The sequence below is a fragment of the Paramisgurnus dabryanus genome, chromosome 22 (assembly GCF_030506205.2).
Source record: "Paramisgurnus dabryanus chromosome 22, PD_genome_1.1, whole genome shotgun sequence".
Lineage (NCBI taxonomy): Eukaryota > Metazoa > Chordata > Actinopteri > Cypriniformes > Cobitidae > Paramisgurnus > Paramisgurnus dabryanus.
Genome location: NC_133358.1, coordinates 13,821,010 through 13,836,152, shown reverse-complemented (window position 1 = coordinate 13,836,152; position 15,143 = coordinate 13,821,010). Strand labels below are relative to the sequence as shown.

Below are 15,143 nucleotides of genomic sequence, written 5' to 3'. Positions count from 1 at the left end.
ACATACATGCTGTGACAAACTTCGCATCATGCGCCCTCGAAAAAAGAAGTCATGGGCCGCCACTGTTTATATGGCATGTATCACTTGTATACACAAAAATGTCTGGATGCATTTTGGGTAATATGTGTATGTCAATCCAGTCTAAATTCTTATAATCTATTCATGAGATTAGGAGCATCAAAGGTTGATTTTAATCTATAACATGACCATACTCAGTCAAAATGAAAAGGGTCATATTATGATTTTTTTTTAAAGACGTAAAATAAATCTTTGGTGTCCCCAGAGTGTGTATGTGAAGATTTAGCTCAAAATACCATATAGATTATTTATTATAACATGTTATTACACGGCTCTCGGGAATGCTTGATTCTGATTGGTCAGTTGAGACATTTGCAGGTTCGTTCTTTTCAAAAAAATAACCGCTCCAAAGTAATTACGTATAGCCGGTACCACTTGTTTGTTTAAAATCCCTCCGCCCCAACAAAGATTACAGTTTGGTGCCATCTTGTGACAAACACTGGACAACCACAATTAACAATGGAAAAAATTGACATTAATTTTAACATTAAAAAATAAAACATTTAAACAGTGGATAGATTTGGACGATTCAAATGGCTCCCCAATAAAGACGAAAAAACGAAAATTGAACTACGAAGAACAAACAACGACAAGACACAGAGAGCTTACTGAGACTGAACTTGACAAAATAGAGCATGACAGCTACGAAGCCAACACACAAAAAAATACAGAATGGGCATTAAAACTTCTCAAAGACTGGCTAAAAGAGAAAAAATGGAGACAGACAAGTATGAAGCAGAGGATCTTAATAAGGGATTACGATCATTTTATGCATCTGTGCAAAGTTTCACGGAAGGATACAAATTTTAATTTTAAACATATACTGTATGCCAATAAAATGTTTCAAATTCATATTCATATCCAGTTTTTTCCTTATGTGACAAGTAGCCGTGTAATAAGCGGGATAATGTACAGGCAGCCTGTAGTTATCGCGAAATAAGCCCCTTCAGTGTGATACAAGACCCTCCGCTTCGCGTCGGGTCCTGATCACACTGTCGGGGCTTATTTCGCGGTAACTACTGGCTGCCTCTACATTATCCCTTACTTAAAATGGCCACTTTGTAGTTGCGAGCAAAAATGTGCTCCTTTAAAATGCAAATGAGCTGATGAAATGCAAACACCGATCGCCATGATCTCATAAATCTTAATGTGTCCCTCAATTATTTTTTTTCTCTTTTTCTCTCTGTACTAAATGGCAGTGACGTGGTTGGAAAGTGCAGATTAAGGGGGCGATTTAATTGCTTCCTACATCACAAAACAGGCGAAATCTGAATGACCTCATTTTTCACATGCTTGCAGAGAATGGTTTACCAAAACTAAGTTACTGGGTTGAACTTTTTCACATTTTCTAGGTTGCTAGAAGCACTAGGGACCCAAGTATACCACTTAAAAAATGAACTCAATTTTCACGATATGGCCCCTTTAAAGATATCAACGTTATATTTTCAAAGAATGTTTTGTACATTGTCTGGGAAGATTTTATTTTTGTAAATCCCAAAAAGTGATGGGTTTTTACAGGCAGGGTCACAACCTTTTCTTTCTTTTGTTTCTTTTTCTTTCTTTCTTACACCTCCATAATGGAGTTAGCGAATGTAAAACAGGTGCTTGTCCTCTGGATGCTGTGTAGAAAAGCTGTTAATCATACCTTCCATCTTGTTAGACTTTAAAGAAAACATTGTCTTCAGTTTAACAGTCTAGTAGGTCAAAGGACAATTTACAAGAACCGTTGATGGCCATCCCTCCATGAATATGAAATTGAGAACATATGTGGAACAGGTGCTTGCGTGTCACATTTTGTGTTAATACTGAACAGTGTTTGTCACTGATTCTGTCTGGTTTCAGATCTTTCTGAAAATTTTGTTGATTTGCGTTGTTTTGCATGCACACATCTGTATTATAAATTGCAACAGTGATTGATAGACCCGGAGTTTCCACATTCATTTCATAATCCGTTTCAGGCTATTTATAGTTTTTATAGTGAACATTTATAGAAACTGATGCATGATTTCTCTCTCTCTCTCTGTTTTTTTTCTTCAGGGCTCCATCCAGCAGTTGGTGTTGACAGCCGATCCCACGGCACCAAATGAACAGTGTGAAGAAGATGACCCCTATGTGAGTGCCTCTGATTTTTTTTTGACCTTTCTGAGACTGTGCCTTTTCCAATACAAAGGCAATGATATCAAAATCTGAAGTAGCTCCTTAGCATACCATAGATAGAAGATATTATAATAGATTAATAGCACCGCCTTGTGGTCCAAAGAGTATATTGCTGATTTGCAATTTCTATGTCCCTTGACTTTGCAAAGAAATTTAAGTAAACAAAATAATAGGAGCAGGATATTTCCATCTGAATGCAATGCCTGCTGTTGTTTAACCCTAAAACCCTTTATTTTGTTATATATAGACTGATACTCAAAGCTTGACTGTTTTGTCGTGTTGTTTCAGGCATCTGGTTATGGAAGTGGTGATGTCATCTATGATGATACTGAGACAGGAGATGAAGTAAAGAAAGTTGTGGAAGAGAGAGAATTCATAATGGTGAGTGACATCACAGAGATACTGTATGTGTATGTACACTAACACATGGCCAATAAAAATTAAAGGAGACATATTCTACAACTTTGTGGCGTGTATATATATATATATATATATATATATATATATATATATATATATATATATATATATATATATATATATATATATATATATATACGTGCATTGTCAAATATCATAACTGTGTGTTTTGAATGACCCAATCTTTGCACCAAGGGTCTGTATGGATTAAAGGGGGGCGTTAGAGTTATTGACTTTAGCACATATCTACAAAAGCGTAAACATATTTATGTTATTTAAAACTGTTGTATAGCTATGCATGCTTATATATGCAGCCAATTTGTTCCCACAAACATACATGGAGACAAACATACACTCTTACATTCAATGGGACAAATAAAGATGCAATTTTATGGTTAGGTAGCCTCTTGTGATGAAAGCTCTCAGTTGCATGTTAAAGGATTAGTCCATTTTCTTAAAAAAAAAAAAAAAATCCAGATAATTTACTCACCACCATGTCATCCAAAATGTTGATGTCTTTCTTTGTTCAGTTGAAAAGAAATTATGTTTTTTAAGGACAACATTCCAGGATTTTTCTCATTTAATGGACTTTAATAGACCCCAACACTTAACAGTTTTAATGCGTTTCTATAGGATTATAGGTGCACCTGTTTACACTGCATTGAAAAGCACAGACGCTGTAATCTGTTTCATGATAGAGTATTTTTTCTTGTTTTTTATTTTATTTACTGGAGGTCATGGAGTTTCCTGATGTCATCTGTTGTCAGAGCTGCTATGTCTTGAAATATTTACTTTGGGACCAAAATAATCTTGCTGGAATCCAGTTAACCTTGCCAGCATTTCATCATGTGGCATGTGTGTGTGTTTGTGCATGTAGACACACACATCTTTACACAAACTGCCGGGTTTGAAGTAAAGCCAAATAATTAGTGAATTTAACAGACCACCCCTGCTGCTCAAAGCTCTGTCATTACCAGGACTGTCCTGCAGAGGGAGACACATTTAAATACATGCAGTCGATGCAGATAAACAGTGAATGGGAACTGAAAGCTTGTTAAAAGTACTCTGCAATGGCCTTCAATCACTATATTGGCAATGACATTGGTTTGTACATGTTTATAGTGGTGCATTGAATCCATGCAGCTTAATTGACAGAGCATTGCATTAACAATACAAAGGTCATGGGATCTATCCCTGGGAAAACATACTGATGAGAAACTTAAGTGTGTGTATATATCCTCAGTTGAATATGTAAATGTTTTTGATCATTTTTTATTTATATCATGTTTCTATTCAGCCAGAGGATCTTGAGACCACTCCTGTGAGAGCGCCCCCCACTGAAGCTCCAGTACCTGAAGGTGAAACAGATGATGAAGACTTGGAGGAAAGCTCTGGGTTGGACATAGACAACACAGATGCAAAAGGTAAAAGTCTTTTCAATTAACAGGAATTGTGAAAGAATTTAGCTGGTTTCCTAAATAATATTTGCTTTTCTTGTCAAGCTGCAGAGCCAATCAGAGCAGAGGGAGCAGGTCAAGACAGAAATGTGAGTGACATTCACGGTGGACACAAAATGTCTTTGGTCACTTAAAGGGATAGTTCACTTTAAAAATATTAGGAAAAATATTTTGGAAGTATTGATAAATGATATAGAAAATATTTTGATAAATGATGGTAAGCATACAGTTGACGGTACCCATTAAATTACATCATATTTTTATATTCCTAATATGGGAGTCAATGGTCACTATCTGCTATGTGTTTACCATCATTTCTCAATATATCTTCTTTTGTGTTTATTTTAGTATTTTGAGTCCAAGCGCACTTTTGAGCATTGTATTAAAAAGAAATATAAAGTAAATCATTCTGGCAATTTGTCATTGGGGTAAACTACAGTACTGTGCAAACCATCAGCAGCTTTGTTGTTTTAGCAAAGTTTTAATGTTCATCCATATTTATTTTTCACTCTTTTTTAAGATACAAACAGAAAATACAGGAAATATGTACACAAAATTAAAAACAAAATTTTCAGAACTAAATGTCTTCTTCAGGCATCAGTCAGTATTTTGTGTGACCTCTCTTGGCACGAAACACATCTTGAGCTTTTTTAAAGAGACTGAAGTCCTGATGTCATTCAATTAGTATTAGAAATTAGGATTTAATTTAATTTATATTTAAAAGATCCTGCAGTTTCCTGTTATTGTTTAAGTGGAAGAGGAGTTTACCCTAAATACTTGACATTTCAGCTTATACTTTTATACAGTTTTAGATACTATATACACATTTCCTGTATTTTCTGGGTCTTTTATTGACTGAGAAATAATTATATATGATCACTATACAATTGTTTTTCTACACATTGTTTTCTATGAGTATATGCACACCTGCGCCTCCAACTTCCTGAGCTTTGACTCAGGAAGTTGCTCAAATCCCTGTCGCGCCACACAGCGCCACTCACATAGTTTAACATTAAATAACATCATATTTGTCCCAAATCATTAACGATTAACATTGGCTGCTAACGCATATTTTGCATTTTGAAGTAGACACTATCTGACGAAGCTCGCGCTATTTAATGTGCACTTCCGGTTTACAATACCTCCGAGTTGTCCTAGACACGACTCCACGCGGCGCGATGCTGAGCTGCGCGGTTGGTGTGCGATCCCCTTAAGACTTTTACACAGTACTGTACACCTACCCAGGTGAAAAAAAAGTGCACTAAAATACACTTTATTTAAGTACACTTAGTACACTTTTCCACAATATACTAAAAGTGCTCTATTTTCGCACACTAATTTTGAACTTAGTGTACTAAAAAGTAGTATTTAGTACTTCTTAAGATGAACTTAATACCATCTTAGTGTACTCAACTGTGCTATTTTGAGACACCATGAAGTTGAACTAAAATGTATTTTTAACATACTAGGTCTGTATTTAAAAAAATATATTTAATTATAACTTGAAGTACACTTGAACCCACCTTTAAGCATTTTTAAATATACTTTAAAGTATACTAATGGTAAGTTAAAATAATATTCCAAATGTATTCCCAGGTGAAAAAAGTTCACTAAAATACACTATTTAAGTACACTTTCCACATTATACTAAAAGTGCTCTATTTTCGCACACTAATTTTGAACTTAGTATACTAAAAAGTAGTATTTAATACTTCTTAAGATGAACTTAATACCATCTTAGTGTACTCAACTGTGCTATTTTGAGACACCATGAAGTTGAACTAAAATGTATTTTTAACATACTATGTCTGTATTTAAAAAAAATATATTTAATTATAACTTGAAGTATACACTTGAACCCACCTTTAAGCATTTTTAAATATATTTTAAAGTATAGTAATGGTATGTTAAAATAATATTCCAAATGTATTCCCAGGTGAAACAAGTTCACTAAAATACACTATTTAAGTACACTTTCCACATTATACTAAAAGTGCTCTATTTTCACACACTAATTTTGAACTTAGTATACTAAAAAGTAGTATTAAGTACTTTTTAAGATGAACTTAAAACCATCTTAGTGTACTCAACTGTGCTATTTTGAGACACCATGAAGTTGAACTAAAATGTAATTTTAACATACTAGGTCTGTATTTAAAAAATATCTTTAATTACAACTTGAACCCACCTTTAAACATTTACGAATCTACTTTAAAATATACTAATAGTATGTTAAAATAATATACCAAATGTATTCCCAGGTGAAAAAGTTCACTAAAATACACTTTAAGTTCACAACCTTAAGGTACCAAAAGCTCTTTATTTTCGTGCAGTAAATTGTGCTTAATATACTAAAAAGTAGTATTTAGTACTTGTTAAGACAAACTTAAGACAATCTAAGTGTACTCAACTGTGCTATTTTCTAAAATTGTATTCAGTTACAACTTGAAGCACATTTGAACCCACCTTTTAAACATTTATAAATGTAATTTAATAATTTCAGATATAATAATATTACATAATAATACAGCATACAAAATGAAATAATAATATATTGCCCACACATTTGTATACATAAAATAAATCATTTCTAATGTACTGTATGTGACATTTGAATTACAGTCAAGTTTACTATTAGAATGTTATACATGTACTATTTTACCTGCATGTTTGCCACCAAAACATGTTTTAACTCATTCTAAAATGATACCTATTCTGTATTCATACATACGAACCGGTTTCTTCCATCATTAACAACTAATTAAATGTTAAAGAAACAACTAAGTATGTATTTACTGCTATTGAAATGATTTTACAATATAAAACAAAGATCAATGAAATGCAATGAGCTACTTTTATCAAATTATGGAACATTAATACATCAATATGAAAAGTACACTATGAATATGCAACCATTGAATAACTATATAATCATAATGATGTAATTCTCTAAACAAAAAGTTACTGGACAAATGCAGAAGTGCATTTGAACTTACTCGAGATAAACCTACAAATGGCTGAACCAAAACACAGAGCAGTTTAAATGTCACGTTTAAGTGGAGGGTCACTTCTTCTTGCCATTCAGACACTGAAGACTTAATCACAAGGTCTGTAAAAAGGAAACAGAATATATACAAAATTAACCAATAATTAATGAACATATGCATTAGAATTTTGTTAACTCCTCAGTTTACCTTTTAAAGCTTTGACTGTGTCCTCATCAAGCTTGACATGAGTGTCCGTTTGATCCGTCGCTATATGGCACTCTACAAGTTACATTGAACAAAGGGTTATAGGAGGCTTAACTCACTGACACTGATATAATGCAACCTGTGTGTATTACAGGATATGCTTTACTTTGATAATTGTGTTTTATTTTAACCAAGGGCATTTTCCATTGACATGTCTATTGTGGTCTTGCTTACAAGAAAAGTTCACCTCTGTTTAAGGAGATTTAAGGAAATCAGAAGTCATGCCAATGGACTCTATGCACGCTTAACTTCCACAATTGACTCAAGGCTGCTCTTAAGTTTCTGATGCGGGAGATTTAAAGCAGAGTGACAGCAGAATCGCTAAAATTACTTGTTTGCTGGATTTACCCAAATTTACAACCTATGATGTGTGAAGAATTGTCCAGATGTGCAAACTGAGAAAGGTTGCAAGTTTTATGTGTTGTCTTATCTCTGTAATCATTAAGATATATTCAGCTAGCCTGTACTAGCAGTGCTTACATTGTGCTGTTTTTTATAATCCGTCCAGCAGGCTAATCACGTTAGTAATATATTATTGTCTTTGTAATGTTGTCTAAAAGTGTCCGGTCCAACATCCAATAGGAAAATTCAACTGCAGTACAGGGCTCAAAATTAACTTTTTTTTGGTAGCACTGGTGCTCACAACTTTAAAGAGTTAGGAGCACCAGCAAAAATGTAGGCGCATCCATCCAAACATTAAAAAGCACCACAACTACAATGTATATGTTAATAGATTTATTTTATTAAAATAAAATGCAACCACCAGGCTTTACATATCCTATGGCCAGCATTTATGGCCAGTCTTTTATTTAATTTTTTTACTGCATAGATTCCTAAATTAATACCCAACTGCTTTTGAAATAGTATAGCAATAATAATTTACCAATTACAGATTACAGGTAAAATGATTAAGATTACAATAGAAAATCTAGCAAACACGTAAAACACTGATTAATTGGGACATTTACAAAAGTGACCTTAATATAGAAGGCTTAATGTAGAAGGCTAATATTGGTATTGATAACTGCATTACCAGGATGCTATTACTACTAAATATGTTTTAAAAATATATTTTTTTTATAAAAACATACCATCAACATTGTCGTGTTCCACATCAACATGGACCACAAGGATGTTTGTTGGATGTCCATTCACCAGCGCATGCGCACATACACTATCAAACACTCTTTGACAGACAGGTCGGTGTCTCCATTAATAATGAACACATTTGTCATGACACTACTAGTGTTTTTAGCACTTTCGCCATGTTTAAGCAAGGTCTGGCGCTTAAAATGTTTCGATTCCGCCACCAACGCCGTTTTGCAGGATTTACAGTAAGCAAAGTAAGTTACATCGAGCCATTTTCATAGGGGAGACACTCGAAATCTTTAAGCCACTCTCTCTGAAAGGTTTAACGTCAAGTCTTATTTTCCGGTGGTGGAGTCGCATTTGAATCCGTATCGTCGTCATTAATTACAGTAGTAACATTGGCTGTAGTCGGCTTGTTCTCGTCATGCTCGCGGTGCGTCTTATTTTCGCGCTTCACGTACCAACGTAGCAGGGCAACAAGGAATGACTGACGCTCATATTAGCCAATCTGCGGTCTTCATTAAACGTAAGAACTTAATGGTGAAATTTGATTGGTTATGTAACGTTGGAAAGAACACTGAATATTCGCAATTTCGAGCCCTGCCAGTAGCCACCGTTCAACCTGAAGAGGGCAGCACTCAGACGTTTTTACAACATATATTGTAGTATTGAAACACTTTATATCCAAATGTCAAAAAAATTACACTAATAAAGCATCATTCTTACAGATCATTAACTAAAAAAGTTGGTTTAGGGTTTAGTTACTCTTTAAACATTAGCATTAGAAAAACGTAAAAGTTATCTAAATGTTATACAAATACTGTAGAACTAAAAACTTACCACCAAGAATAATGGTGCGTTCCAGGCAGGTTTTTAAACCCGTGAGTTACGACTTCAAAACCACGACTCACGACCCTATGCATTCCAGGCAGCCTGTAACTCGTGTTTTTACAACCTTCTACCGGTGAAAGTGCACTGGAACGGCAGTCAAACCCGTGACTTCCCACCCGTGAACTCGTACTAGATCGATGTACTCCCAGTTCAGAGTCGTGAGTCGTGGTTTTGAAGTCGTGAGTTACGGGTTACCGGTTGCCTGGAACGCAGCATAAGTATTTTTACGGGCTGTATCTTCATCTGTTCATCTCTACTTCGACTTATTAGATATTCTCGGCTCTGATTGGTCAATTTGAATACCGCTGTGCTAAAAAAAGACAGGCTGTTATGATTTCTGAAATACAACAAGAGAAATGAAATGCCTAACTTTACTCACAAAAAAAAAGTAACGTTATGTTCCAAAAGCCACACAACATACACGCTTTAAGAAGCTGGGTTAAAATTAAGACATACTGCAATACTAAAAGTTCTAATTATTTAATAGTTCACTAAAAATAAAAAGCAAAAATCTGTCATCACTTAACTTACCCTCATGTTCTCTCATGCATCTTCAAACCAAAACCGATGTACTTTAATGAAATCCAAGAAACGTATATTTCCCCTCGATGTCAGATCCACTTGATACTTAAAAACTGCTCACATTTCAAAAAGTTAATCGCAACAGCAATAAAAAACATTGCCGAAGTAATCCATGTGAATCGCGTTGTTTCAGCCAAGTCCTCTGATGATCACTATATATAATTTAACAGTTTTAGTTTCAACTTTTAATCCACATTTACCAACGATCACGCACGTTGTGTATCGAACAACTGAATCAGGAAGCCAATGTGACGTACTGAATCCCAAGAACCAATGAGGTTTAGTCAGGTCCGTCACATGTGTTGTTTGAATATAAACACTAACAAATTTATGTGGATTAACTTTGTAAAATCAATATATAATGCAAGTTCAATGATATGATGTTGAAATTGCAATGTTAGCCTATTAAAATTAATGTACATGTTTAAAAAATATATGTTTTTTTCTAAATACACTAAAACTTCTGTAAAAGTATGCTTGTGTTTAACATACTTTTTTTTAAAATGTGTAATTAAACATATATTTTTTCCCAGCGTACCTCTAGTGCTCTTTTTAGAAATACGTTAAATGTATGCTTGAGTTTAGCATACTTATAAAAAGTGTAATTAAAAATATATTTATTACCAGTGTACCTCTAGTGCACTTTTTAGAAATACATTAAAAGTATGCTTGAGTTTAGCATACTTTTGTAAAGTGTAATTAAAGATATAATTATTACCAGCGTACCTCTAGTGTACTTTTTAGAAATACATTAAAAGTATGCTTGAGTTTAGCATACTTGTAAAAAGTGTAATTAAAAATATATTTATTACCAGTGTACCTCTAGTGCACTTTTAAGAAATACATTAAAAGTATGCTTGAGTTTAGCATACTTTTTTAAAGTGTAATTAAAGATATAATTATTACCAGCGTACCTCTAGTGCACTTTTTAGAAATACATTAAAAGTATGCTTGAGTTTAGCATACTTGTAAAAAGTGTAATTAAAAATATTTTTATTACCAGTGTACCTCTAGTGCACTTTTTAGAAATACATTAAAAGTATGCTTGAGTTTAGCATACTTTTTTAAAGTGTAATTAAACATATATTTTTTCCCAGCGCACCTCTAGTGTACTTTTTAGAAATACATTAAAAGTATGCTTGAGTTTAGCATACTTGTAAAAAGTGTAATTAAAAATATATTTATTACCAGTGTACCTCTAGTGCACTTTTTAGAAATACATTAAAAGTATGCTTGAGTTTAGCATACTTTTTTAAAGTGTAATTAAAGATATAATTATTACCAGCGTACCTCTTGTATACTTTTTAGAAATACATTAAAAGTATGCTTGAGTTTAGCATACTTATAAAAAGTGTAATTAAAGATATATTTATTACCAGTGTACCTCTAGTGCACTTTTTAGAAATAAATTAAAAGTATGCTTGAGTTTAGCATACTTTTAAAAAGTGTAATTAAGCATATATTTATTACCAACGTACTTGTAGTACACTTTTTTGAAATACATTGAAAAGCTATTTAACATATTTTTAATACACTTTAAATAAGCACGTTGGGAATACAAATGTACTAAAAACATATTACTTAAATTTTAAGTATATTTTTAATACATTAAATACAACTTTTTTTTCACCTGGGTACAGATGCCACTTTATTTGGTAGTTGTTTAATGAGATTCAAATTTTGTAGCCTATACAAATAGGCTTCTTTTGATTTATAGTACCCTTGCTGTCCTGCATCTTAAATAAAACATTTTTGCAATAAGTATTTTCTGTGGTGGGCGTTTCACAGGTCATTACCATGCAAAAAGGAGAAAAAGGAGACCCAGGCCCACCAGGACCTCCCGGACCCCCAGGTCCTGCCAGCCCATTAGGTCCTAATTTGACAGGAGAGCCAGGGCCTAGGGGCCCACAGGGGCCTTCGGGACCTCCAGGAGTACCAGGAAAAGATGGAAGTCCTGTAAGTACACATGACACTATCTTGTCAATTGACAATTTAAAGGATTAATCCATTTAAAAAAAAAAAAATCCAAATAATTTACTCATCCAAAATGTTGATGTCTTTCTTTGTTCAGTTGAGAAGAAATTTTGTTTTTTGAGGAAAACATTCCAGGATTTTTCTAATTTTAATGGACTTTAATGGACCCCAACACTTAACAGTTTTAATGCAGTTTAAAATTGCAGTTTCAAAGAATTCTAAACGATCCCAAACAAGGCATAAGGGTCTTATCTATAGCGAAACGATTGTCATTTTTGGCAAGAAAAATGAAATATATGTGGCTCGACGTCGTCTTTATGCCCTTGCTGCTAGTGCCTGCATCAAAACTTCTGCATTTCTTCTTCTGTGCACAGCATTCAGTTTGGCAATTACAAGCTGCACTGCTAGTAAATATATAACTTGCCCAATCTTAAATAATGCATTTTCTAAGTGACTTTTTATATACTGTCAATCGCTTGAACAACTTGATGGAAACCCACTTTCGCATTTCATTGTTTTTATTTTTTAAGAAAAGATTCACCTCACGTCTGGATGGAAACCTCACTATAGTTTGTGAAACAACAATGCGCCTGAAAGAAATACAATGATTGTTGGTTGTCTTCAAATTTTTTGGCACATTATGTTTTACCTGATTAGTTCAGTCACTCACTAAACCGTAAAGGAATAAACAAAACTAATTTAAAACACTCTTTTCTTTCATACCCTTTGGTTTACTTTTGATCATTGGTTTATGTAATGGTTCCTTTCTAAAACTTGCTTAAGGGATAAGATTTCACGTAAGACTATAACATTTTTTTTTCTTATACCATGATGTTTAGATGTTAATTTAGCTCTCATACACTGTACATTTCCTGTACAGAGATTTCTGCTTATTTTATGGAAAACTTACAAACAGACCTTGGTTGGTGGTTGTGGACAGGTGCACAAGATAGCCAATCAGAAATGAAGGCTGGGGTGAAGTTTGCAAACCTTTTTTAAATTGTTTGCTCCTATTTTCCAAGCAATGTAAAGACTGGCTGCACATCACAGCAAATCAATTTTGGATGTCAGGCTTTTTGTTTGACACACTGTGCATAAGCATTACAATATGTCAAAGCAAATTGTAATCGTATCTATGACAAAAATGCCCCCAACCTGTCTTCTACTCTCTCACGTGCTAAAAATTACCTGATTGTTCTCAATTTACAGGATTTTTTCCTGAGGTAAATCAACTGAAGTTGTATAGTTTTCCATACAGCTCATGCAATTTGTCTTGTTTAGTCTGGAACAATAACATTGCACTTACACATGCTGTATTTTTACTTTTTGCAGGGTGATCCAGGAAAAGATGGAGCCGCTGTAAGTATCTTCTAGATTCCCACTTCTTACTTAAGTGCTTGCAAAAACTGTGTAGATATTGAGCTGGATGGTGAAAGAGTTCAAACGTATATATAGCTCTTTTATTTATTAACCAGGGAAATGATACAGTTCATATATCTAACGGTAAAAACATGCCAACCTTCAATATCCATTTATTTGTTGCCAAACTACAATTAGACTTGCAGAGTAAAGAGTTGTGGGAGACGTTTGCAACCTGTGCGCATGCGCAGTAGCCTTGAAATAAAGGCCGTTTCTCAATATGCGCTCTTGTGGACTTGTCATACCAAGTACCAATTCCAAGTTCACATAAAATCCCCGGATGTGTTCTTGATCCACCTTTTATCGAGGATGCATTGAGAGGTGACTTGTGTGGATTTGTGACAGCCAAGTTTCAGAGAATGCATAAACGCATGAAGCAGAAAACTTGCATAATATGAAATGCATGTCTCACAAAATGTAGTTATTAACGTAAAGAGGCTGGTTAAAGTAGTAAACTGCATAACAAGATGAAAAATTATAAATAAATACTACACTGAAAAAAATATTCATTCAATTTACTAGATTTTTTAAAGGTAAGTGGTCGCAATCAATTTATTTAAGCTACATTTAAACAAAAAAATTAGAAAAATAAAACAAAACAAAAAACTTTTGTTTAAATGTATCTTAAATAAATTGATTGCAATAAATTGAATGAATAATTTTTTTCAGTGTATAGGGCTGTCCTGCACTTTATGTCTCTTAATAGCTGTTTTAACATCAAGTGAGTCCTGCACTTTATTTTCTAACTCCTACATGTTTTAAATCTCAAACGCGCGGTGGATGGACACGCATCATTTGTATTAGTTAAGCATTTAGGATGGTACACCTAAGGAATCATATAAATAAAGATCATTTTAGACATTTGATGACTATTTACTGTCTAAGGCTGCGTCTTAATTTATCCAACAACGTGCTAGGCCTAGGATCAAACAGAAATTGTGTGTTGCGTTAATCGCACGTTAATAAAATAATATTTATAGTTATTAAAGGGACCATTTAACATGTCCGCCCAAAAAAAAAGCAATTCATACTCCACACTCCAAACAGACGGGGGCAGTATACCTCCAGAAAAGTGAGTTGGTCTATTTTAATTTAGCAGCTGCAAATTTAGCAGCATATATCAAGTTTGATTTACATTAGCAACTAAGTTATCATTAGTCACAAAAAAAAACATTCGGTCTCATTAAAATTGCAATGTTTTCCGCTAAGTTTCGTGCGTCCATTTGGTGTTCATAATCGAAGACATTTCAAGCTTCTTAGCTAATGTTACATTTTAGCATCAGCTTGGTAGATAACGAGTGAAAACCGGATCGGATCCGTGGGTAGAGCTAACTATTAAACGCTAACAGCTAAGGATGCGCAATAATTTGCATGCGATAGTCATTGCGCTTCTCGTCAGTGAAGCCGGTTTCTTGATTAAAAGTGAATCGCCATCAGCTGCTTTCAGATGGAACCACATTTACTGCACAAAGCCGTAGTTCATGTACAAGCTGAGCATAGGTTATCGCAATGCCTATTATAAGTGAACTTCTAGCGAAATACTAACAGCATCTTACTTACCAATCGAAAAGAAATGTTGTCATTTCGGAGTCAAACCTCATTTCTTTCATGTCCATTAGTTGTCTCCAGCGATGAAAAGCAGTGCCAGTATTTACTCTGGTTCAGTTACTTTATTTATCATATTTTATTTGTGATTCCGAGCGCGTTGTTCCCTGCAGCAAATGGTTGGTAGTGGTAAATGTCTCTTGCTTTAGCCATTCTTCCGCTCTCTTCCCTGAACTGAAATACGTCCGAAACCCCTATTGCAAGGCAGGAAGGCATCAAG

The 15,143-nt window shown here is 34.1% G+C and overlaps 1 protein-coding gene across 3 annotated transcripts in view; it reads left to right on the top strand.

The window, feature by feature from the left end:
* col15a1a (collagen, type XV, alpha 1a) overlaps window positions 1-15,143 on the top strand; it is a 93,973-nt gene that overhangs the window by 37,955 nt on the left and 40,875 nt on the right. For 2 of the 3 annotated variants that reach the window (XM_065294826.2, XM_065294825.2), the window contains exons 4-9: window positions 2,116-2,190; window positions 2,524-2,616; window positions 3,953-4,079; window positions 4,158-4,201; window positions 11,714-11,881; window positions 13,232-13,258. In XM_065294826.2, coding sequence (XP_065150898.1) covers window positions 2,116-2,190; window positions 2,524-2,616; window positions 3,953-4,079; window positions 4,158-4,201; window positions 11,714-11,881; window positions 13,232-13,258 — 534 coding nt within the window. The remainder of the gene's footprint in view (window positions 1-2,115; window positions 2,191-2,523; window positions 2,617-3,952; window positions 4,080-4,157; window positions 4,202-11,713; window positions 11,882-13,231; window positions 13,259-15,143) is intronic. The other variant, XM_065294827.2, reaches the window with a different exon arrangement.